The 24,119-nt window shown below is 38.1% G+C and overlaps 1 protein-coding gene across 1 annotated transcript; it reads left to right on the top strand.

Annotated features, from left to right (window-relative positions):
- Positions 1-6,605: 6,605 nt before the first annotated feature.
- On the top strand, positions 6,606-18,585 carry LOC120541417. The gene is made up of 6 exons (XM_039773030.1): positions 6,606-6,686; positions 11,411-11,558; positions 14,509-14,656; positions 15,212-15,353; positions 16,520-16,549; positions 17,118-18,585. Exons 2-6 carry the CDS (start codon positions 11,487-11,489, stop codon positions 17,359-17,361), a joined length of 636 nt encoding a protein of 211 aa, XP_039628964.1. The 5' UTR covers positions 6,606-6,686; positions 11,411-11,486; the 3' UTR covers positions 17,362-18,585.
- Positions 18,586-24,119: the final 5,534 nt, after the last annotated feature.

Genomic DNA, 24,119 nt, shown 5'->3' with positions numbered 1-24,119 from the left:
CAAAAGCATCATTGACTAACAGGCAGTATTGTTGTGCACTTATCGTCTGCCTTATTATTCAGTTATCCAGCATTAAAATTTGCATTACCAATTACCCAGATATGAGACGAAGGTTATACATTAAACCCAGTTTCAAATCAAAAATAATTAGTCATTTGTAATGTGTAATGTGTTGGCATTGAATGACATCCTTTCCCATGACCAACCAATGCTAGTAAAATGCCTTAAACATTCTGAACTGATGTTGTGTCATAAAAGTGAGGTATGCTTTGATTACATGCAGCAAAATGTCAGTTTGAGAATAAAAAATACCAAGAATAAAGAAGAGTAAAATCCAGGATTTAGGCATTGTTTATTGTTTTTCTTTCTATTTTTTTATTTTTAAAGAAAAATGTACACCATTTTAACAAGCATTAAAATAATAACTCTATGCTTTGCTACGTCTCCTCTGTTTAACACAATCCAACCCAAGCTCCAAACCCCGTCAAATTCAAAATTGAAAGCAACAATGAAGAAGGGAAAGGAGCTTGTGGGGACTATCTGACAGTGGAGCAGCACAACAATGACCCCATTAAGGAGAAGAAAATGTAAAGCTAATCCTTGCTGTGGCCAGGACCATGGGGCATGCATACCTTGACTAGCTACTGTATATCATGCAGGCCCATCTACCAATCTAAGAGCCAAATGCCAAATTGAGCCTCACCTCCCAGAGTTACAAAAGAATGAGATTTAAAAAGTAAGATTCAGAAGCAGAGAGAGAGAAAGAATCATGGAAGTTCCAGGGAGAGGCAAGGGCAACGTTTGCTGCAAGTGTCCCTAAAGCAAATAGCCCCTGTTGGATGAGAGACATTAAGTAAAGAAAGTTCTTCTTCTTCTTCTTTCGGCTGCTCCCATTTGGGGTTGCCACAGCAGATTGTCTTTTTCCATATCTTCCTGTCCTCTGCATCTTGCTCTGTTACACCCATCACCAGCATGTCCTCTCTCACCACATCCATATACCTTCTCTTGGTCTTTCCTCTTTTCCTCTTGCCTATCAGCTCTGTCCTTAACATCCTTCTCCCAATATACTCAGCATCTCTCCTCTACACATGTCCAAAGCAACACAATCTCGCCTCTCAGCCTGAGCTGATCCTCTAATGTACTCATTTCTAATCCTATCCATCCTCGTCACACCCAATGCAAATCTTAGCATTTTTAACTCTGCCACCTCCAGCTCTGTTTCCTGCCTTCAGGTCATTGCCACCATCTCCAACCCATATGACATAGCTGGTCTCACTACTGTCCTGTAGACCTTCCCTTTCACTCTCGCTGATACCCGTCTGTCACAAATTACTCCTGACACTCTTCTTCTCCCATTCCACCCTGCCTGCACTCTCTTTATCACCTCTCTTCCATAATCCTCATTACTCTGTACTGTTGATCCCAAGTATTTAAACTCATCCACCTTCGCCAACTCTACTCTCTGCATCCTCTCCATTCCTCTGCCCTCCTTCTCATTTACACACATGTATTCTGTCTTGTTCCTGCTGAACTTCATTCCTCTCCTCTCTAGAGCATATCTCCACCTCTCCAGGGTCTTCTCGACCTGCTCCCTACTATCGCTACAGATCACAATGTCATCAGCAAACATCATAGTCCACGGGGGCTCCTGTCCAATCTCGTCTGTCAACCTGTCCATTACCATTGCAAATAAGAAAGGGCCGATCCCTGATGTAATCCCACCTCCATGTTGAATGCATTCGTCACTCCTACTGCAGACCTCACCACTGTCACACTTGCCTCGTACATATCCTGTATAGCTCTTACATACTTCTCTGCCACTCACGACTCTGTCATACAAAACCACAACTCCTCTCGAGGAAAATATATATAAATATATATATATATATATATATATATATATATATATATATATATATACATACATATATATATTGTCAGAGATGGCTGGGGTGGCGACCCAGCCAGGATGCCCAGGAGGACCGGAGGTCGGCTTGCGCCTTCCCCAGACTGTGTGGGGGCGACCACCCTGGTACCTTTGGGGGCCACGGATACAGAGCTTTGAGGGTGCCCCGATGCCTTGGAGACCCTGGACCTCAGCACTTCCACCACACCCAGAAGTGCTGGGGGCAAGAATATCAGGGACACCCAGAGTGCTTCCAGGGATGCAGCCGGCACTTCTGCCACACTGGGGTGTGTCGGTGGGAGGTTGCCGGAACACACCTGGAGCACATCCGGGTGCTTATAAAAGGGGCCGCCTCCCTTTAGACATTGGCAAGAGTTGGAAGTGGAGTAGGACGGAGCTCTGGAGGAGAGAAGGAGGCGGCCTGAAGAGAAAGGCTTTGAGATGTGGCCAGGACTTTGGGGACGTGGGGTTTGTGTGGCACTTATGGACTTGCACATAATGTATAATAAACGTGTTGTAGGTGACGTGAACATGTCCGCCTGTCTGCGTCTGGGCCAGCCTTCACTATCTATGTATGTATGTATGTGTTCTAAAAGTACAAAATTAAGTTTGTAAAATTCCAACACTGAAATGGCACGTGGAAAAGAGTCCTTTAGTCTGAAAGTGCTCCTATCCCAAGTGATCATTACAATACTGTATTTGATTAATGTCTGTTTAATATCAATATGCATAATTTCAATAAAACAGATACAAAGCAAACAAAAAAAGCAGCAGAGAGACCAGTGATTTCATGGTTTTACAATCATCAAAGCTACTTGCCTCTTCAGAACAAAAGAGAGGGAAAATGAACACTGCATGAAAAATTTAAGTGGTCTTTCAGGATTATATAAATGTGTTTTTTACAATGGAAGATTGGGGATGGCTATTGTTTGTGAGTTTGAAGTTAATTTGTTCAGCTTATTCATTTCTTTGTTATAGGTCCACCCTGCAACAGGCTGCTACTTGTAGCTTTATTCATTTTTGTAATATTTGGACATGTAACCTTTGTTATATTTATTGCTATTTATCGTTATCATTTTCTGTGATGTCAAAAAGACACTTTGTGTTTTTCTCACACCAGTGTTTTCTGACAAGTGACACCTTTTTGTGTATTATTTTCATAGAGCTTGCTAACCATATGATCTAATTGCCATTATAAAAGATCGAGGTGCATATTATTTGGCATCCAGACTTTGTCAAAAAAAAAAAAGGAATAAACTCCCAATCTTCTAACAATTCATTAAAAACAAATTATTGGTTTTGACTTTAGAAAGTTATTTTTCTAATATGAACTTTGATTTGCATTTTGGTTTTGGATATGAGGAATTTTCATCCATCCATCCATCCATTTTCCAACCCGCTGAATCCGAACACAGGGTCACGGGGGTCTGCTGGAGCCAATCCCAGCCATCACAGGGTGCAAGGCATTAAACAAATCTCGGGTAGGGCGCCAGCCTACCGCAGGACACACACACACACACCAAGCACACACTAGGGCCAATTTAGAATCACCAATGCACCTAACCTGCATGTCTTTGGACTGTGGGAGGAGACCGGAGCACCAGAGGAAACCCACGCAGACACGAGGAGAACATGAAAACTCCACGCAGGGAGGACCTGGGAAGTGAACCCGGGTCTCCTAACTGCGAGGCAGCAGTGCTACCACTATGAGGAATTTTAATCTTTGATAAATGAACTCGGCCCACTTCTTGACTGTGGTTTTAACTGCTCTAAGGGACATTTTCTCTGTGCCTTTCTGTGTAATGAAGATTTTTTACCCCATCATTTCCAGCTGGTCCACCAAGGAGACAATAAATTCATTTGATATTTAACTTTTTCATTAACTATTGTGACTATATAAGCAGTAGATATTTAATTATAAGATATTTTGCCAAAGACTTTTAATCAGCCAGATATTTTGGTACCATTCATACCCATAACAAGGCATCGGGTGTGACATGGATTAAAGCATTCTCTAAATCTTAATTGTTGTGGATTGATATATTTTATTTTTGCCAGTATTTACTGTAGTAAGCTATGTCTTTGTGTGTATTTTTTGCTTAAATTAAATTCCAAAGAATAAAATTAGGATTTGGGTGTTAGAGAATTAATAGGTATTGCACAATTGTCTTTCATAATTTATATGGACTATAAAATATGACATATTTAAAGACAAACACCATCTAAATTCTAAAAACACAGGATGGTATCTCTTTGATAGCAGGTTTAACTTTATAATTTCAACCAGACAAAATTACCAGAGCTGATGATTTATGATACCAGTATGAGACTAAGGAGCCTGGTGTAACACCTGAATCAGCACTGCAGAGAGAATTCTGGGTATAGTGATCAGAAGGAGGGGTTCATTGTTGAAAGTCACTTTGGGCTTATTGGGCAAATTACTGGGCTTACTAGGATTATTACCTGAACCAGTAACTTATACCCCACCTCAACATTTTGACATTCATTCCAGCTAGCATGTTTCTCAGTTTAAATGACCATATTCAAAGAGTGTGTTCTCCAAGTATAGTTGATGGCTCACTTAGAATCACCAGTAATCTCCTATAAAAGCGTCTTAAACATGATTGGAAACTGGAATTTGAAGTCAGATCCCTGGATATTTAATTAATCACTGCACCACTATACCACCCAGAGTTGCAATACTCAGGTGAATAATGAAGAGAATTACTGCAAGCTCCTGGAAATTGTACGGATTTTTTTGCATGTATGACTTGTAAAATGTTACCTGACCTTTTTCAGATTCATAATAATTGGCCAAGGCAGTCTAATCAAACAAATGGCACAGTTTTAACATTACAATACTAAAACCACACCACAGCCAATAGACGTGGTACATGGAGCTTTAGTGTTTGGGACTACATTGCTTCCTCAGGTGTGTGAACGGCTTCATATCACTGAGGGAAAAATGAATTCCTAGTTGTGTCAAGAAATTCTGTAGGAGAATATTATTTATATCTTATCTAAAGAGTAAAAGAAACTGGGTCACGAGGAATGACAATGACCCTAAACACAAGTGAAAATCAATGGCAGAATGTTGTAAGCAGAAGAAGCTCCACACTTTACAAGAGCCAATTCAGACAGTTATTTAACTTGCATGACTTTAGAATGTGGTAGTTAGCCTGAGCATTTGCAGGAAACCCACACAGACATGGTGTTTAGGGGGGTTAAGTGTACACTACACAAATATTTAAATGCAATCTTCTTCTGATGTGGGCAAAGGTCACAAAAGAAACAAGGGAGTATTCGAGACATCCTTCTCTCCAGTAACAGATTCCTGTACCTCTTGAGAAGCTGATTACTTCTATGTCAGGTGTAAAATGTAACCTCTGAAATGTGTCCTCTGTCTGTTCAGGGTCTCTTATCAGTAGTTGATACCCAATAGATACTCTGAGGGATGCTCCCCAGTGGATACTTCACCAGTCTTCAGTCGATTTTTTCCACTTCATCATAGTAGCAGAAGCTCTATTCCAGGGTCCCCACAGGTCACCGAGATTGGCAACCTTGACCCAGACATTAATGCCAAAATGTTATTGTATAAATCATCATTACCATATTTGTAAAAAATAAATTTGACAATTTAAAACATACAAATTGCTCAGAAATACTATTCTTTTACAATGCTTTAGCATTTATCCTCTTCGAATCAGATCACATTTTTATTCAATGGGAAATCCATTTTCAGAGAAAATGCTTGTATTAACTGTCAGCTGAAAGCTGAATACAATTACAGGATAGGCAAATAAAACTAATTTGGAAAAATGTTAAATAACTAAATACTGTATGGGGAATCTATAAGTATACACCGTTTTTCCTTTCGTACAGCCAATTTATCTTATCTGTACAAAACTACCTTAATGAATAACACAGTTTTGTGACCTTTTGTCTGTGTACAATAATTGTTCACTTAATTGCAGAATAAATATACATTTATGTCTGCAAGGTCTCTAAAGTGGCAGAAATTGAATTCTGACTAACATTAAAGGTCATGGGGCTTTTAAAACAAGACATTGATTACTTAATTGAAAGCTACAAATTAAAAAAATACAAAATTATAAAGCACATTGGAGACATTTATTACAAAGTGTAAGTATGGCAATGTTAGGCCAGTCTAAAGGACAAAATGTAGACATGTATATATAGAATACACAGTGATGGCAATGCAAAATATGCAGTATACTGTGCATATATTAATATCACTAGGAGCACTAAGAGAGTAAAATACTCAAAAACAACTAAATACGTTAATATAGATAGATAATGAATGGCATTATAGCGTTTTGTAAACGTTGTAGGTATATCTAATAAGGAATGCCCAATGCAAGTATACATTTATAAACTGATTTACTTTGGCCTATTAGCTTTCCCGCTTACATTACATTATATATTTACTTTTTCATTGGTTTTGAATTTGATATTATAATAGTTGGTAGTATACCCACGCTTTCTGAGCCTATTTTGACTTTAGCACAGTATACGTCCTTCATAAGTGAACTTTTTCACGTTTGCCGTTATTTTGTGACTTTTGTGATGCAGTAGCGACACCTGCTGAAATTTGGATGCACTCTAATAAACCAGCCAGCCGTTTTCCGAATGTGCATTTTGTAATTTAAGGTTGATGGGATGCAGAATGGACCTACGAAGCACTTGGCAAGAATGTTAACTTGTCGTGCACGAGAAGGCTGCACAACACTAAATACTACGACGGACAAATCTACAACCGGTCAGTTTTGAATATGCTAGGACAGCGTTTCTCAACCTTTAAGTATTTGCGACCCGAGTTTTCATAACAGTTTTAATCGCGCCCCCCTAACGTTTTTTTTGAAAGGAGCCCACTAATACCAATTTGTCTTTTTTAATTAATGATATATCATAAATGCATATTTTATTATACCTACTTAACTTTTATCGACATTTCTCCAACTCTATATTTATTTTTCTAGTATCAGAATGTAGTTTTAAGTTAATTTGTTTTGATTTCAATAGATGTACTTTTCATATTTTTGATTGGTGTTTTCTTTTTGTCACATCTTTTGTTACTTCGCGCCCCCCTAGGGGGGCCCGCCCCACAGTTTGAGAACCACTGTGCTAGTTAGACACTCGCGCACTCGACCACAGCGTACAAGGTAAAAACTGTAAACGTTACGTGGTTGCAATCCAAATCAATGCAAGATGTCACACTGCCACCCCAACAGAAAATCAGTATCATATTATTACGGTATAAATTAATCTGAATCCAAGAAACACGAACATGAGTACAACTGGACTGAGTGAGTTTGCTAACAGATCGTGGAAACGGCAGAAGCATGCAGTGCAGGTTTGGTATCTAAGCAGTTCGGAATTTCTACCCTGATTATCATACGTTTACCATTTTTATCCAAACAAAGCGGTAATTGCCTTTTCAATGAGGATACAATGCTTCATTTTTATTATACGCGAGGATGCTGCTAATCAATGGATCAGATTCTAAGCATGAAAGCGCATAGAGTGCATTCTGCGGTCAGTGCAAGAACCGATTACTTGATTTCAGGTTGAACTGAGTCCTCGGTCAAAAGTCACTTTTTGGTCAATACTGACTGCGTGAAAGGTTTTATTTTTGAAATATGTGTATGAGGTATAAAACAGACGAAAAGCGAACACCCTTCAGGCCACTAGATTAACATAAAACCTAACTCAGGAGAATGTACGAAGCCCATAAAAATGAATTCTTAATGCAACTCATCCGGTGTAGTTATGCTATAAAGAGGGTTTGGTGTTTATAAACTCTTTCGTAGCATATCAACAATACAGTGATTAGGTTTATGTATATTTCAGTCACCGGATTTCCTCTTTATTGTCAGTTTGTATATGTAAACCAGAGGTACTAAGTTAAGGCACTTTCTATATAAGACAAAGAGTTAACGCAAGTACTGCTGAGCAAGACGGAGGAAATGCGGGTCTTAGGATTCTCCTTCCTTTGTAAACATAGGCACGTACTACAGTATATGTATATGCACGCATGATTCGTTTCCAAGCTACCAACAAATCTTTTCACTTCCGGATTTTGTAAACCACAGATTTCGGAGTAAGGAAGCAAGTTGTGAATTCCACAAGGTGGACCTCCGAGTAGAAGGTGACGGCAGCGCTAGCGAGAGAGACGAATATCATTAATATATGTCATTCATATATAGGACTGTATATGAAAACGCAGGTAGTGCATTCTTGTTGTTCATGTAAGCAACTGCACTCTAGTTACAGCAAGTGCTTAATCAATGCTCAGTATGAAAACCAGTGTTCTAGAGCCTTCAACGGTTCTTCAATGTCGTTATTTTTGACAGATCAAGTCATCCATAATTCACCTAGCTGTTGCATTAGTTACAATGTACAACTCTAACGAGTTGTCCTTAACTATATTTAAAATGCGATTGTCGGGGTGTAGAGAATAATCTTGTAGCGTGTGTGTGTGTGTGTGTGTGTGTGTGTGTGTGTGTGTGTGTGTGCGTGTGTGTGTGTGCACGAGAGAGAGAAAGAGAGGGAGAGAGATTTCTATAGAATGGTCGTCTTTGCTTATGGTGTTTCTGGTTCTAACTACTCTAAAAATGTTACCTTGTATTCTGTCGAAAATTATAGTGTTGTTTAACTTTTTGAGAGGAATATGTTGAGAAAGAAGGCATGGCAGTCATGGTTTATATACCCTTTCTCTGAACATGGGAGCTTTTTTTTTGTTTAAAATGTAATGCATAAGTTCTTCAAATAGCAAAAACACAAATATACAAATACATCTGTTTCAGTGGACAGATCACACCTCTCTGTCCAGTAAGCGTTATGATATGAACAGCATCAAACAATTCATCCTGGTACTGGCTAGAGCTATTTGAAAAGTGTGAGACTCTGGGGATGTATGTACATTAAGATTTTGAACCTTCACAATTGCACTCAATAATGGTTCCTGTCTTTTCTGAAATCGTGTGAGGCTCCTATCCTAGATTTTACACTTATTAGGCTGTCATCCCTTGTCTTTCTTCTGATAGGAATGCTTAAATCATCCATCAGACAGAAAAAGACAGCACTTAACAGCCTTTCCAAATCGGGTAAACATATGAGAGTACGCAGGTAAAGCAATGCACTCACAATAACTCGGCCCAGTCCGTGAAGACTTGTGGTCCTTTCTGTTTTTTGTTTTCGCTTTCCTTCAGATTTAAACACCTTAAACAGATGGTCTGAATAATATAACACAATATAATATAATGCGGTGGGCTGGCACCCTGCCCTGGGTTTGTTTCCTGCCTTGCACCGTGTGTTGGCTGGGATTGGCTCCAGCAGACCCCCATGACCATGTAGTTAGGATATAGCGGGTTGGATAATGGATGGATGGATGGATAATATAATATAATATAATATAATATAATATAATATAATATAATATAATATAATATAATATAATATAATATAATGTGGTGGGCAGCAAACCTGCCCTGGGTTTGTTTCCTGCCTTGCACCGTGTGTTGGCTGGGATTGGCACCAGCAGACCCCCATGACCATGTAATTAGGATATAGCGGGTTGGATAATGGATGGATGGATGGATAATATAATATAATATAATATAATATAATATAATATAATATAATATAATATAATATAATATAATGTGGTGGGCAGCAACCCTGCCCTGGGTTTGTTTCCTGCCTTGCACCGTGTGTTGGCTGGGATTGGCTCCAGCAGACCCCCATGACCCTGTAGTTAGGATATAGTGGGTTGGATAATGGATGGATGGATAATATAATATAATATAATATAATATAATATAATATAATATAATATAATATAATATAATATAATATAATATAATATAATATAATATAATATAATATAATATAATGTGGTGGGCAGCAAACCTGCCCTGGGTTTGTTTCCTGCCTTGCACCGTGTGTTGGTTGGGATTGGCTCCAGCAGACCCCCATGACCCTGTAGTTAGGATATAGTGGGTTGGATAATGGATGGATGGATAAATAGTGTTACTCAGCAAATTGACTGGGTCCACTGGTGGCCTTGTTCACCAAATTTTTCCCTGGCTTAGTCAAACTTTTTATTTCTCAGTGCCTCATTGTGCTTTGTGAACGATGTTGGCTACACCACCTCTGGTACATCTTAGCAGCAAACTGGTTGAGGTCTGTACCACCCTGCTTACTCCCCCACCACTCTCCACATGTCCATTAGAGAGCTGTCAGCAGCAACAGCAGCTGTGGTGGTTGCAATCTAATGGATGTGTGGAGAGACTTTTTCCAACCTCCATAATCGAGTCTGACGCAGGACGACAGTAGCAGCAGTCACCACCAGCAGACTGCATGACTACCTGGGGTGCAAAAGTGCACATTAACTTAATTAATTTTTCTCAAAGCTTTTCATTGTAAGTATTCTGCTAAGAGCAGAAACATGGCAGGTTTAATGAATGAGAGACCAAAGATGAAAACATAGACAAAGAAATGGGAAACCAGTAAATTGAGACATCTAAGCCAAAACATAAAGCTAAAAAGTTGCCAGAATTCAAATGCAAAAAATCATAAACCATGGACACCAATACACTATAAGACAAGCTAGGAGTTTTTGACTTGTATTGACTGTCATGGACAACCATGAAGTGCAGAGAGCTGCTGTTCAACGGAGAAGTTATGCGGCACACACCTCTGGTCTTGTGACCATTGTAACACAGTGGAAAGTGCAAACAAACACCCACAAAATGGCATCACTGAAACATGTGAAACAAATTTAACTACTAAAAAACAAAAACACAGTGAAGTAAACTAGACATAAATATCACAAAACCTCAATATTCTGTATAACTATAAAATGTCATTAAAAGGGCACAGGAAAACATGAGAAAAGAATTGAACAATCCAGATCATAACAGTGAGAAGGTTGCCATGATGAGTTGCTCATTTTATATTATGATAAATGGAAAGTCCTGAAAAACTTGCTACTGGGCACTTGGACTCTAAACCAGAAGTCTCTCTGACCACACGTTTAGCTTGTTCTTCAGTTGTAGAGAATACGTGTATAGCGTTGAATGTTGTCGTTGCATAGTGATTTGGAATGGTTTTCACTACATAAAGGAGCTATGCAAAAGTATCGTTGTTTGTTGATTATTAAATGGCAATTCTTCTTTTGTGGTAAACATATAAGGTGCAGTTTGATCATGAATTGGTGGGAGCGAGCTGTATTCAATAGACATTCTTATGTAAGTCGAACAATGCCCTCTTGTGTTCTTACAATGGAAGATGAACAATGTCCTCTCATGTACAGAATCTATAAATATTAATTTTATTTCTGTGAAAATTAACATTTTCATCATGCAAAGAATGTTGGGATTGTGTTAATCACAAAGAAAATTGTTACCCATAAAGTAATTGTTTGTTCTACTCTGTTGTTAAATATGCTTCATCTTATTAAACAAGAGTTTTTTTTTTAAGATTTCCTAGGGGATCCTGGAAACTGGGAAGCTCTGATATTAACTTGGAACTTAATGAAACACTGAAATCTCTCTGCATGTCTTCTCCATTTCTTACTCGTCTGCAAGAAAGGAGACCCTACAAAGACCATTCATTAAAAGAACTACAGGTGCAGTATGTAGAGAGAATTGAATTGCACATTAACTTGTCTCTCAGAAACAGCACTGCGTACCTGACATCTACTGCCTTTTATTTCAATTGTTAGCTTTTTGTACTACAATTAAAGCTTAATGCCCTTAATATACTTTGTGTGTTCTGGATGTCCATCCTTTGATTAGCTCTATACAGCTGACCCACTACTCCATGCCTTTAGCCTCACCAGTCTTTCCCAACTGACTACTGATGACATACAGTAATCTATTTTCTGAAACCACTTATTCAGGGTTAGAGGAAGCTTATGTCAGCAGCATTTGGGTGCAAGCCTGTGATGAAAAGCCAGTCCACCATTAGGACACAATAACTCATACACCTACCTTCTCTTATATCAAGCAAGCTAGTTTAGTGGCTCCAGTCATGCCACCACATTTATATTTTAAAAAATAGGAAAAAAAAATAGAAAACCAAAGGCAAACATATCTTTCTCTATTTAGTTTCATAACATCTGCCTACATATATATATATGTGAACGCTTGCCCGGACACAGACAGACAGACATCGTAATCTCACCCAAAACACGTTTATTTACACTATAATATTTACAATTACGTCAGTGCACTTCCCAGTGCCTCCAGCACCGTTCCCCCAATGTCCAGGGCACACAGTCCGATTGCCTTTCTGGCTGCCTCCAATCCTCTCTCCAGCTCTGTCTCTCTTCCACCCGACTTCCGCCCTCGACTGAAGGGAGGCGGCCCCTTAAATAGGAACCCAGATGGGCTCCAGCTGCTTCCCAGCATTCCTCCGAAGACACGCCCCAGTGTGGCAGAAGTGCCGGCTGCGCACCCGGAAGCCCTCCCGGTGTCCCCTGTCTTCTTCCCCCCAGCACTTCCTTGTGTGGCGGAAGTGCTGGGCTCCAGACTTCTACAGGCTTCCAAGCCCTCTACCCGTGGCCCCCAACATAACCAGGGCGGTCGCCCCCTTGCGGTCTGTAGGAGGCACAAGCCCTCCAGCGGTCCTCCTGGGCGTCCCACAATATATATATATATATATATATATATACTGTATATACTGTATATGGCTAGCTTTGTTGTTGTTAGATTGTCCTACGTATATATACAGTATATACATACCAGTAACGGCGTACTGCACAATAACGTGAAGTGAATACACTTGACTTGAGCATTCCTAGTTTTCATCTTCTTTCTCTGTATGTTTAGCATTTGTTTACTCAGAGGTTGTTGTGCTTGCTGCTTCCTGAGCAGCTCTTCTTTTCTCCACCCTAGCAGCCCGCTGCTTCTCTTCTTTCGTCGGCATCTGATTAAGTTAGTTTTTGTGTTGCAATTACTTCCTACGTTTTCTTTAATTCTTCATTTAAGCTTGCACTTAAGTTTCCAATCTGGCTCAAGAATGATTAGCGAAGGTGGTAGGGAATGAGAATGGCGCCCATACGCATGCGCTGCACGGCCGCCCAGCTCCGCCCTGCCAAGAGTTGACTCTACAATAACATGAAATAAAAATAAAAAGAGTAATAAAAATCCTCACCCCAAAAGCGGACAGTAGACATTATGTAGTATATGTGTACCAAATTTCAAGTCAATAGGTGAAACGGTTTGTGAGCTACAGGTGATTTAAAATCCTGGACAAACAAACGAACAGCCATGGTAGCGTATATAATCTTTATAAGAAGATATACGTAGGACAATCTAACAACAACAAAGCTAGCCAGTCCTATCCACTTAATCCTTATAAAATAACATCAAGTCTAGTTTTGAAAGTCCCTAAAGTCCTACTGTCTACGTCACTACCTGGTAGCTTATTCCATGTGTTTATTGTTCTCTATAGAAAGAAAAACTTCCTAATGTTTGTATGAAATTTACCTTTAACCAGTTTTCAGCTGTGACCTTGTATTCTTGATGAACTCAATTTAAAGTAACAGTCTCAATCCACTGTACTAATTCCCTTCATAATTTTAAACACTTCAGTCTTGTCTTCTCTTAATCGTCTTTTGCTTAAACTGAAAAGGCTTGGCTGTTTAAATCTTTCCTCATAATTCATCCCCTCTAGCCCTGGAATCAGCCTAGTCACATTTCTCTGGACTTTTTCAGTGCTGCTATGTCCTTTTCGAAGAGTGGAGACCAAAACTGTACACAGTACTCTGGGTGAGGCCTCACCAGTGCATTATAAAGCTTGTGCATACCCTTCTTGGACTTTTACTCCATACATCGTGCTATTAGCCATTTTAATGCCTTCTAACACTGTCTGGCAGTTGATAGTGTTGAGTCCACTATGACTCTTAAATCCTTTTCATAGGGTGTACTTTTGATTTTTAGACCTCCTACTGCGTATTCTAATCTAACATTTTTACTTCTTACATGCAATACTTTACATCTACTTACATTAAATTTCATCTGCCACAAATCTGCCCAAGACTGTATTCTGTCCGAGTCCTTCTGCAATGATTCAATGGATTCTAGATTATCTGCCAATCTACTTAGCTTGGTATCATCTGCAAACTTAAACCAAATTGTTAATTACACTATATTCCTATCCAAATCATTCAGTTCTATTAAAAATAGCATTAACCCTAGCACTGACCTCTGTGAAACACCACTGTTAACATTAGCCAATTCTGATGAGGTTCCTCGCACCATCACTCTCTGCTTCCTGAATCTCAGCCAATTTTGCACCCACCTACAAACAACACCCTGAACTTCCACTACTTTTAGTTTGATGTCCAACCTGTCATGTAGCACTTTACTAAAATGCTTTCTGTGGAAAGATCATTTGCTTTCTGCATGTTTCCACTTATACCATTTTATATCAAAAACAGCATTCTTGAAGTCAATAATGAACAAATATTGTAAGTTAAACAAAAAAATAAAAAACACCATAAATGTACACTGAGTTGTCTTTTTATGATAAGATATTTACAAGGGTGTTGCTGACACTATTTTTTTTTTTAGTGGAAGCATTCAGCTGGGCATAATTCAGACAAACTGAAAAATGAGGGCCTGCAGACTGGTTGGAAATATTCTGATCTCTTTAGGAAACTGGAACACCTACACGTTCCCGGGTATCTACAACACAGGCTTTCTGACCTAAAAAGTCCAGGTAGAGTGATACAATCCTCATTAATGTCTTCTTGCCTTTTGTTTCATCATTAACATTTTTTTTTTGAAAAAGTTGCATTTGAAAGATAAATAATTGCTGGCTAAGTGAATGTTTTTAAAGCAAAAAGTGCAAACACTTTAAACTGAAGTCCTCTATTCTCATGTTTAATGTTGGTAGTATTGATGGTGTGGCTCTTATAAAGCACAACTAAGAGATTCAATTTTGCTGTAGTACTAAAGAAATCCTTTTTATGATTGCACTAAGGTCATTCTCTGTTGCCTCCATAGCCTCTGTAGTTTTACTGTATCATTATTAAGCAAAGCTATCAACTCATGTAAAAGCAGTCTGATATCATTGTGATTAGTGGCACAGCCGAAGCTGGTGCACAAAAAGCAGCAAGTCTCGGCAGAGAAGACACAGAACCTTTAAAAGGAAAATTATGTCAAGTCCACTTTACTTTACTGTAATTGTGAAAGAAAAAGAAAAACATAGAAGAATTACACAGACACAATAAACCTGAGTGCAAAATTTGCATTTATTTGTTCTTGCTGACAGAACCCCAGTGGGAGGTAGAGAGGAGGAGAAGACTGTTTCGGGAAGCTGAACTGGTAGAGAAACATCTGAAAGAGGGTTACCAACAGGAGGCACTGTTGTTGCATACTTCACTGAAGACTCTGAAGCACCAGTATCTCATCCAGTAACAAATCCATCTATCTATCTATCTATCTATCTATCTATCTATCTATCTATCTATCTATCTATCTATCTATCTATCATATAGTATATTCTATCTATCTATCTATCTATCTATCTATCTATCTATCTATCTATCTATCTATCTATCTATCTATTATTTCTGAACTGTACATGTGTGAAATGTCTTTTTGTTTTCATGAACAGAAATCGTTTTTATAAACTCTGTATGTTCAAATTTGAAAAGGAAATTTTCTATCATGCAATTAATTTAGAAATATATATTTACTTTAGCACAATATAAAAACTTGTAAACAATATAAAAAACGAAGGATCTGTGTGCCAAGAATAATCTCTTATGTTAAATTGAATTGAATTTGTGATCTCTGCAAGAAACCGATCAAATTTTGTTTATATGTTTATATCTAATATATTTAAATCTGAGTGAGGCTGTCTAAAGCTTTTTTCTTTGCCAGCCCCATTCTTATCACTTTTCATATTTATCTATCAAGTTTGTATTCTTTATTTCTTATTCTTTTCACTTTTCAAGAAAAGGAGTAAACATTTCCCAGGGGACTGTGCAGTCTGATGGTCTGGAATCCGTACAGATTTTATTTTTTTCTCCAGCCGTCTGGAGTTTTTTTTTTTTCTGTCCCCCCTGGCTATTGGACCTTACTCCTATTCTATGTTAATTAATGTTGACTTATTTTATTTTCTTACTGTGTCTTTTATTTTTCTATTCTTCATTATGCAAAGCACTTTGAGCTACTGTTTGTATGAAAATGTGCTATATAAATAAATGTTGTTGTTTTTGTTGTTATTTCTCCCCCTATGTCTAAATCTTTGACTTTGTTTTTAAACTGTAATTTTTAGTTCATTTTATTTAAACACTCTACTATTTCTGCTTACCCTCTTAGTTCCTTCAACAGTCCTTCTGCAGTATATGACGGTTCTTTATTCATCAGTTCTTTCACTTCTTTATTTTATACCAAATACTTTTTCTCTATACTCTCAGTCTGGTCTTTTAATTGTCCCCACTGTTTATATGACTGTTCATATTCTTTAAAAATCTTTAAGATAATCTTACATTCAGCTCTTGCATTCTTTCTTTGCTGTTTCCCACTTTCCCATCCTCCTACTTTGGTGTTAACTACGCAACTGTTGGAGAAGAGCATTGGCTTTACTGTATACTACTTCAATGTAAGATTTTAAAACATTAAATATGTTCCTGACCAATTCCATTTTCCTTCTTTTCTCTGTGTTCACCTATATATATTACTCTTTATTACAGTTCTGTATTAGTATATTCATTTCCTTACTGTATATGTTTTGTTTCATTTATTTTATTTTATCCCTATTGGACAGTCAAAATCACTAGATATTTCCACTTACTTTTGCTACTGTTATTTCAAAATTTTAACACTTACTACCCTTCTTGCTTTGCTGTTGCGCCAAACTTACTACAATCCTGTGTTGTCTTTAGAATGATATTACTTCCTGGTGTAATTTAGTTTGAGTAGTTTTATCGTAATTTCTGGATATTTACTTTAAACTTTTTCTATTGCATTTCAGTTTCCATTTATACTATATACTGTATGACAAGATAACATGTTTCCTCAGGAATGATATAGTGTACTTTGATGCTGGTGTAAGGCTCTTGTAACAGCACTGAGCTATCTAAAAGTAATCAGGAAAAGACAAATACAGTATTGTAATGTGCATTTAATAGTGTTTTTGCTTCACTTACATTTGCCTTTTACATTACCAGGCATAAGGATCTGGAGCTGCGCTTATCTGAGGCAGAGCTTGAAAGGGACTGGGCAAAGCAGCAGAGTTTGGCTGCATATTCAGAACATGAAGTTTTGCTACAAGAGCACCATGCTTTGCTGAGGGAACTGAGGAAGGTACGAGAAAGACTTGAGCAAGAAGAGGCTTGGTATGGGCATGATGAACCAGTTCCAGATAGAACCAACTGGAGAGGAGTGCAACAAGGTCCCTGGTGGTATAGATAGTGAAGCTGATATGGACTGCCCTTTGGATTAGCTGAATTTATAGTGATATAAAGTGTTTTCAAAGAGACTTCTCAAGCCAGACAGTATCCTGCAATCTTATAGCAAAACCCCTCTTACTTACCCGGGCAATACTAGAGCAGAATCTGTAGATTAGTATCTTTATTGTTACTTTTCTTAAGAACAAGATCATTCTTATTTGTTCTTGATCTTAATTAAGCAGACACACATATAATACATACTGTATACTAGGTTCCAAATATGCATTTTAGAACAACAAATACAAGACAGAGTACACGGCTTATTGCCGTACCTAATAAGATATTTGTCTTTCAGCCGTCCTTCTGTACTGAAGTCAGAGTTAATCTTAAGTAAGGTCTATACATGGGCTCACACATGACAGCTCAGTTTTCTCAGTTTTTGGAATCCATATAAACAGAGAGTCATAAAGGTGTCAGCCTTCTCTATTGGTGAAGTTTTTCAAACTCTTCACAAGAATATCACGCTACATGACTTTTTCAATGTCCTTGATAAGCCCTTTATTTGATGACAGTCAGCAATGGGCTGGATGAGGCACAGAGATTCCCAGGTAGATCAAAGTATACGGTGCTTTCTCCATAACCATAAGCAAGTTGCTGAGCAACACATACTTTTATTCAGTAAACATTAGACCTGACATACTATACAAAACAAACATTAACAACACTGAGGCTGCAAGACACAAGATGTCATAATCTTAAACCCAAAGATTAAGGAAGTTCTCAAGTCTAGTTCTTTACCTTATACATATGTGAGCTCAGACCTTATCCATCAAACCTAACCCATATTTAGAGACACCAGTGGCTGTAAACATTGAAAGTGTATAATTACAGCATAATAAGGAAGCAAACAAGGAAGTAAAGTAAATTTACACACAAATGAACATATGATCAAGCTTGCTTTTTGTAAAAAGCAAAGTACCCAAAGTATTTAAGGGAGCAGCTGGCTGGCGTTTTCCCTCACACACTTTAATTTATTCATTCCTTTCCTAGTCTTTTCCAAATCACATTCCTCTGAGCTGTAATGTCAGCTTATTCTCCTTTAAGAGATTATTGTTGTCTTATATGTTATTTCTAAGTTCAAAATTCCATATGCACTGGCAGAAGTCAAAATGTATATCTTCTTATATAATACGCTACCGTGGCTGTTCATTTGTCTGTCCAGGATTTTAAATCACCTGTAGCTCGCAAGCCGTTTCACCTATTGACTTGAAATTTGGTACACATACTACGTGACGTCTACTATCCGACTTTCAGGGTGATGATTTTTATTACTCTTTTTATTTTTATTTTCTTTTATTGTATAATCAACTCTCGAAAGCAAGCAGCAGGGCGGCATGCATATGGGCGTTGTTCTCATTCCCTACCACCTTCGCGGTCACTTCCCCTACCTCTTCATATCTTTAATCATTCCTGAGGCAGATTGAAGACTTAAGTGCCAGCTTAAGTGAAAAATTAAAGAAAACGTACTTAAGTAATTGCAACACAAAAATTAACTTAATCAGTTTTAACGCAATAAGATGCCAACGAAAGAAGAGAAGCAGCAGGTTGCTAGGGTGGAGAAAAGAAGAGGTGCTCAGGAAGCAGCAAGCACATCAACCTTTGAGCAAACGAATGCTAAACAGAGACAGAGAAAGAGTATGAAAACTAGGAATACTCAAGTCAAGTGTATTCACTGCACGTTATCGTGCAGTATGCCGTTACTGGTATATATACAGGTAAAATTCCATTACAACGAACTCCCAGGGACCTAAAAAATATTTCGTTATAACGAAAATTTTGTTGTAATGAAATTCTGTATTTGTTACTATAGTGCTTTCTTTAACTTGCGCCCAGACGTTTGCAATCATTTCTATAGCTTCTTTTGTGTTCATTTTAATCTCCTCCTGCCTACAAGTTATGCTGACAAGAATTTTTCTCAGCATTTCCTTGCGATAATAAACTTTTCCGAAGCATGATTTCAGCATCTGTGGAAGATTGTTTGTCCGTTGCCGGGGCAGGGCAAAATCAGGCTCATAGCGCTGCAGTGAAGTGACAGAGAAGCAAATCATAAAAGATCGGGGTCGCGCTATAAGTCCCTGTCTTGCACCCCAAAACACGAGGCTGAGTCTCAGTACTTTAAGAAAACCAACTTTATTCAGCTTGAAACAGGAACAGCACACTTATTTATTGTAGCGTGATCTGCCACTCTGCTATACACAGACACAGCAGTCAGGCAGATTCACCCATTGATATCTTTTCTGTTTGCTTTGGCGGAGAGATGCAGCATAGCTGAGAGACGCAGAATATCTTTGAGCCAGCTGTAGCCCCGGCAACAGATAAACAGTCTTCCATAGATGCAAAGATCGGATTTCGCGACACTCTTTGGTGTGTCGTCCAGTTAGGGGAGGTCCCAAGAGAGTTTACGAACCTCACATTTTTTTTAATGAGTGCCGCAATAATAGGAATGTTTCTTGAACGAGCACCTCTGAACCATATAAAAACTGCTTTTTCGATGTCTTCAAATGCAGCAGTTCACATACGTTTCCAACCCGAGATTTTTTTTCTTTTTTTGCTTGGTCTTTTAAGACAGTTGACAGCGTCGATGGTGAAATTCCGAATTCACAGGCAACATCTTTTTTTTTTGTCTCAATCAAGAGCTGCAAAAATGTAGCTTTTTTTTCTAATATGAACTGTTATCGTTTTTTTCGTATCTGCCGTTTCTATAGGAGGGTGACAATGAGTTAAATTCCAGTGGATGTTTTTTAAATGTTGATGAGCAATAAGCAAAAATTATCACTGAAAACCACAGGAAACAAAAAAGGCAAAAAAAAAAGAGCACGAGGAAAGTTCAAAGAAAGAAAAACAAATTACAATGTTTCTGTTTTGGGATCATTGTGCACAACTGAGCTGCGGCCACAGAACTAGCTGCTCTGCGGATGATTCATTCAGGCATTTCAAGGTCTTTTGGGCACTTGGTTATAATGAAAGTATCTGCTGAATGTACTTCGTAGTAGCGAGATTTCTATAGACTTGCATCATATGGGGAAACTGTCGGGACCATAAAAATTATTTGTTGTAATTTTACCTATACAGTATATATATATAAAATAAGTCTCACTTCTAAAATATTGTAAGTTATTAACAGTATCAGGAGTCAAGACATACGTCAGAACTATTAACACAGACTTTTGTTCTTATGGGCTGAAACACCAGTATTTGGTTCAGTTTAACACCTCACTAGATCTCTGGGCGACAAAATAAAAATGTTGTATCTGTGGAAAATAATCATGATGCAATACTGATGTGTACTGTTACTTAGAAAATTTTTTTAGGCTGCTGTGTTTCAGTATTTATTCTCAATTGTTAGGTATGATAAATAACTATACTCATCATTTCTCTGATACTAATGGGGTAAATCTAGTACCACAGAGGCTGTCTTATTAATTTATGTTTTCTATTGCTGTTGTTCGAACTTGTATCTGTATTTGTGATGCTGCATATTAAGCTCTCAAGAAATGTTAATAAAATAAATGTATTATTATGCTCCTTTATTTTGTCTTGGTTATTTATAAAATATTAGTATGTGATAATTGTGGAAGTAGATGATCATAGCTAATTCTCAGTCTGAAAGAAATTTAATGGTGTTCCTCTTCATTACATGTTCACCTGGCAATGAGACACATGTGTTTGTACTTCTAGTCAGGGCCACCTACAGATCCATTTCTTATCCAGTCCATTTTTATCTGACTTTTTTACTGGGAATTTTAGCATCATCTGTTGTTTGTTTAACAAAGAAAGCTGACTGTAAAACTACAAAAATGCCAGTAACATTGACCAGGGGCCAGGTGTCTTATGCCTTTTTAATGCATTTTACTTTAAAGGTCCTGCCAGATCCCTAGCAATATCCTGGTAACTACTGCACACTTGACCAAACTCGGCAGCAGCCCACACAATTCCGACAATTCACCTTGTGTATCCAACTGTGCATATTTTAAAATACTCTTAGAAATCGTGCCTTCATAAACACATTTCCCTCCTGAGTGAATTATGAGTGTTCTGGGTTTTCTTTGAAACAATTATAACAAAAGTCCATCTAAAACACTAGCTTTTGAACCCTTTCTTAAAGACAATATATGGTGATGAATTACCCAAATAAAGAACTTAGAGCTCAGTTTCACAAGGCATGTTCAGTCAAAATAGCTTTCACGTGCTTTACCCTCATAATGTGCTTGGTGGCAGTTTGACCCCATTCAGTGTCCAACATATCTAAAAACTTACATAGGTGTTTTCTTTCACTTGACACTGGATGGCTTTCCTAATTTGTTTAAATAGGCTGGGACACATTACTCGTATAAAATATATATACTCATGGTGTTTTAAAACCCTGTATGCAGACAAAGGGGCTATTTGGTGTCATTTTGCTCTCATGCTCTGCAGGTGTTTAAAATGTGAGAAAATATAAAATGTTTCTTAATCTCTTTTTATCTTGAGGGCTCCAAGCAACACTTTCCCGTGCAATTTTCAACCATTCTTTACAATAGTGGACCCTGCGTGACTATGGATGAACAACTGTTAGCATTCTGTGAATGCCATCATTTCAGGAAGTACATGACAAACAAATCAGTAAAGTATCCAATATAAATCTGGACAGTTTGTGGTGTCCAGTCTAGCTATGTATGGAATGTGTACGTTTGCACTAGCAAACCTATTGAAGTAGCATCTGAAAAGAACCAAGGTGCCTAGGTGGTGTTAGATCTGAGAGAGGAATTCACGAGTCAGAACATCACAGGTGACAATTTTTCACCTCACATGCATTGGATAAGGAAATGGTAAGAAGGAAGCTGACCATGTTTGGGGCTATAAGAAAGGACAAAAAAGTGTCCTAAAGAACTTCTGTAAAAAAGAACAGAATGGTAGCCTTTTTCAAGTTCTGCGGTGGGCTGGTGCCCTGCCTTGTGCCCTGTGTTGGCAGGGATTGGCTCCAGCAGACCCCCGCGACCCTGTAGATTAGGATATAGCGGGTTGGATAATGGATGGATGGATGGACAACTTACTGGTCAAAACATAGCTCTACACAGTGCTTATGAATGAGATGATAGAGGTCATAGTTATCAGATGTCTGTGAAGCAAGTAACATTCTTCCATTCTAAAACATTTATTTGAGTGATTGGTTATTCGGTGCTCAAGTAAATAACATATATAATGATCTCCATTAAGGAATTTTAGTCTATTTTTAGATGTTTCAATTGTTTTCTCCTCTTAGACTATTTGAAGAGTAATTCATTTTGCAAATTAAGTTCAGCCACTAGCTACTTTGTAAAATTGCTTATATTACCAGTTAGTGGTTCTAACAGCCTAGAGATGACTAAAATAATAGAGAAACCATGGCAAAAACTATAAAAACAGCAGAGATGCTGTGCCATATTTTATATTCTGGAGTAAAAAATATGTATGAAGAAAACTTCAGTAAAATAAAATTTAAAATCACAGACTGATCATAGCAAAGTCATGTCAATCACTTGCATGGAAAACCTAAGATCATCTTAATTTGGCACTCTAATTAGATTTGCACTATTTATAAACTTAATTAGCACACAAGTAACCACAAAATATACACTCTGAATTTACCAGCATTCTGATATAACAGATTGCAAACTTATTGAGATATTACACATAGTCATTTAGTGCTAGGTAAAATACCTGCTTATATTAATGGCACATTTTGATAGCAGGGGCGGCATGGTGGCGCAGTGGTAGTGCTGCTGCCTCGCAGTTAGGAGACCTGGGTTCGCTTCCCGGGTCTTCCCTGCGTGGAGTTTGCATGTTCTCCCCGTGTCTGCGTGGGTTTCCTCCCACAATCCAAAGACTAGGTGGATTGGTGTTTCTAAATTGACCCTAGTGTGTGTTTGTGTGTGTCCTGCAGTGGGTTGGCACCCTGCCCAGGATTGGTTCCTGCCTTGTGCCCTGGGATTGGCTCCAGCAGACCCCCGTGACCCTATTCGAATTCAGCGGGTTAGACAATGGATGGATTTTGATAGCATTCCAGTACAGACAGGCACAATTTGCAATATACATTTTTGTAGTAATACAGTTTGATGAAGGGAGAGATCAAAGAGGCTACATTTACCAGACACAAATAAAAAAACTATTTTGTCAGTGAACTGCCAATATGGATTTGTATTAAGGATTTGTCAGAAAACTTCGCAAAGACAGTGAGTGGATTAATTAGTGCAGCAGTACTCATGAGCAGAGCACCACCATGATGTCCAGCAAATATGACAAAAACAACTAAACATGGGAGAGCTTCCAGATAATGATGATTTAAACCTTCTTCAGATAAAGGACAAATCCAAGTGTCCATATATTTAAAAGAACAGTCTGGCTTGACTGATCATCACAAGATTAAACCTGCCTTTGAAACAGGTTTGCACTTCCCTTAAAGAATTCCCTTAAAGACTCAAATCTGTAATTTTAAAATACAGATGAATGTCAATTACAATAAAGAAATTATAGAAAATTGAATAAATAGCCATACAATAATCATCTGGCACAGATAATTATAAACACTGTAAGAGAATCAAAGGACAATGATAAAGAGTTGGGGTATCAACCTGGTAACCCCGTATAATTGGATCGTAAGCAAATTGATAAACAAACAAATAATTGTAGAGAGGTATTTTCAGACATGAGTTCAGGACACTGGCAAAGATGGTGGAGCTTCCAGTTTTCAGTCCTTCCAGC

This window comes from Polypterus senegalus, chromosome 12 (assembly GCF_016835505.1).
Source record: "Polypterus senegalus isolate Bchr_013 chromosome 12, ASM1683550v1, whole genome shotgun sequence".
Taxonomy (NCBI): domain Eukaryota; kingdom Metazoa; phylum Chordata; class Cladistia; order Polypteriformes; family Polypteridae; genus Polypterus; species Polypterus senegalus.
This window is presented reverse-complemented; position numbering and strand designations above follow the sequence as displayed.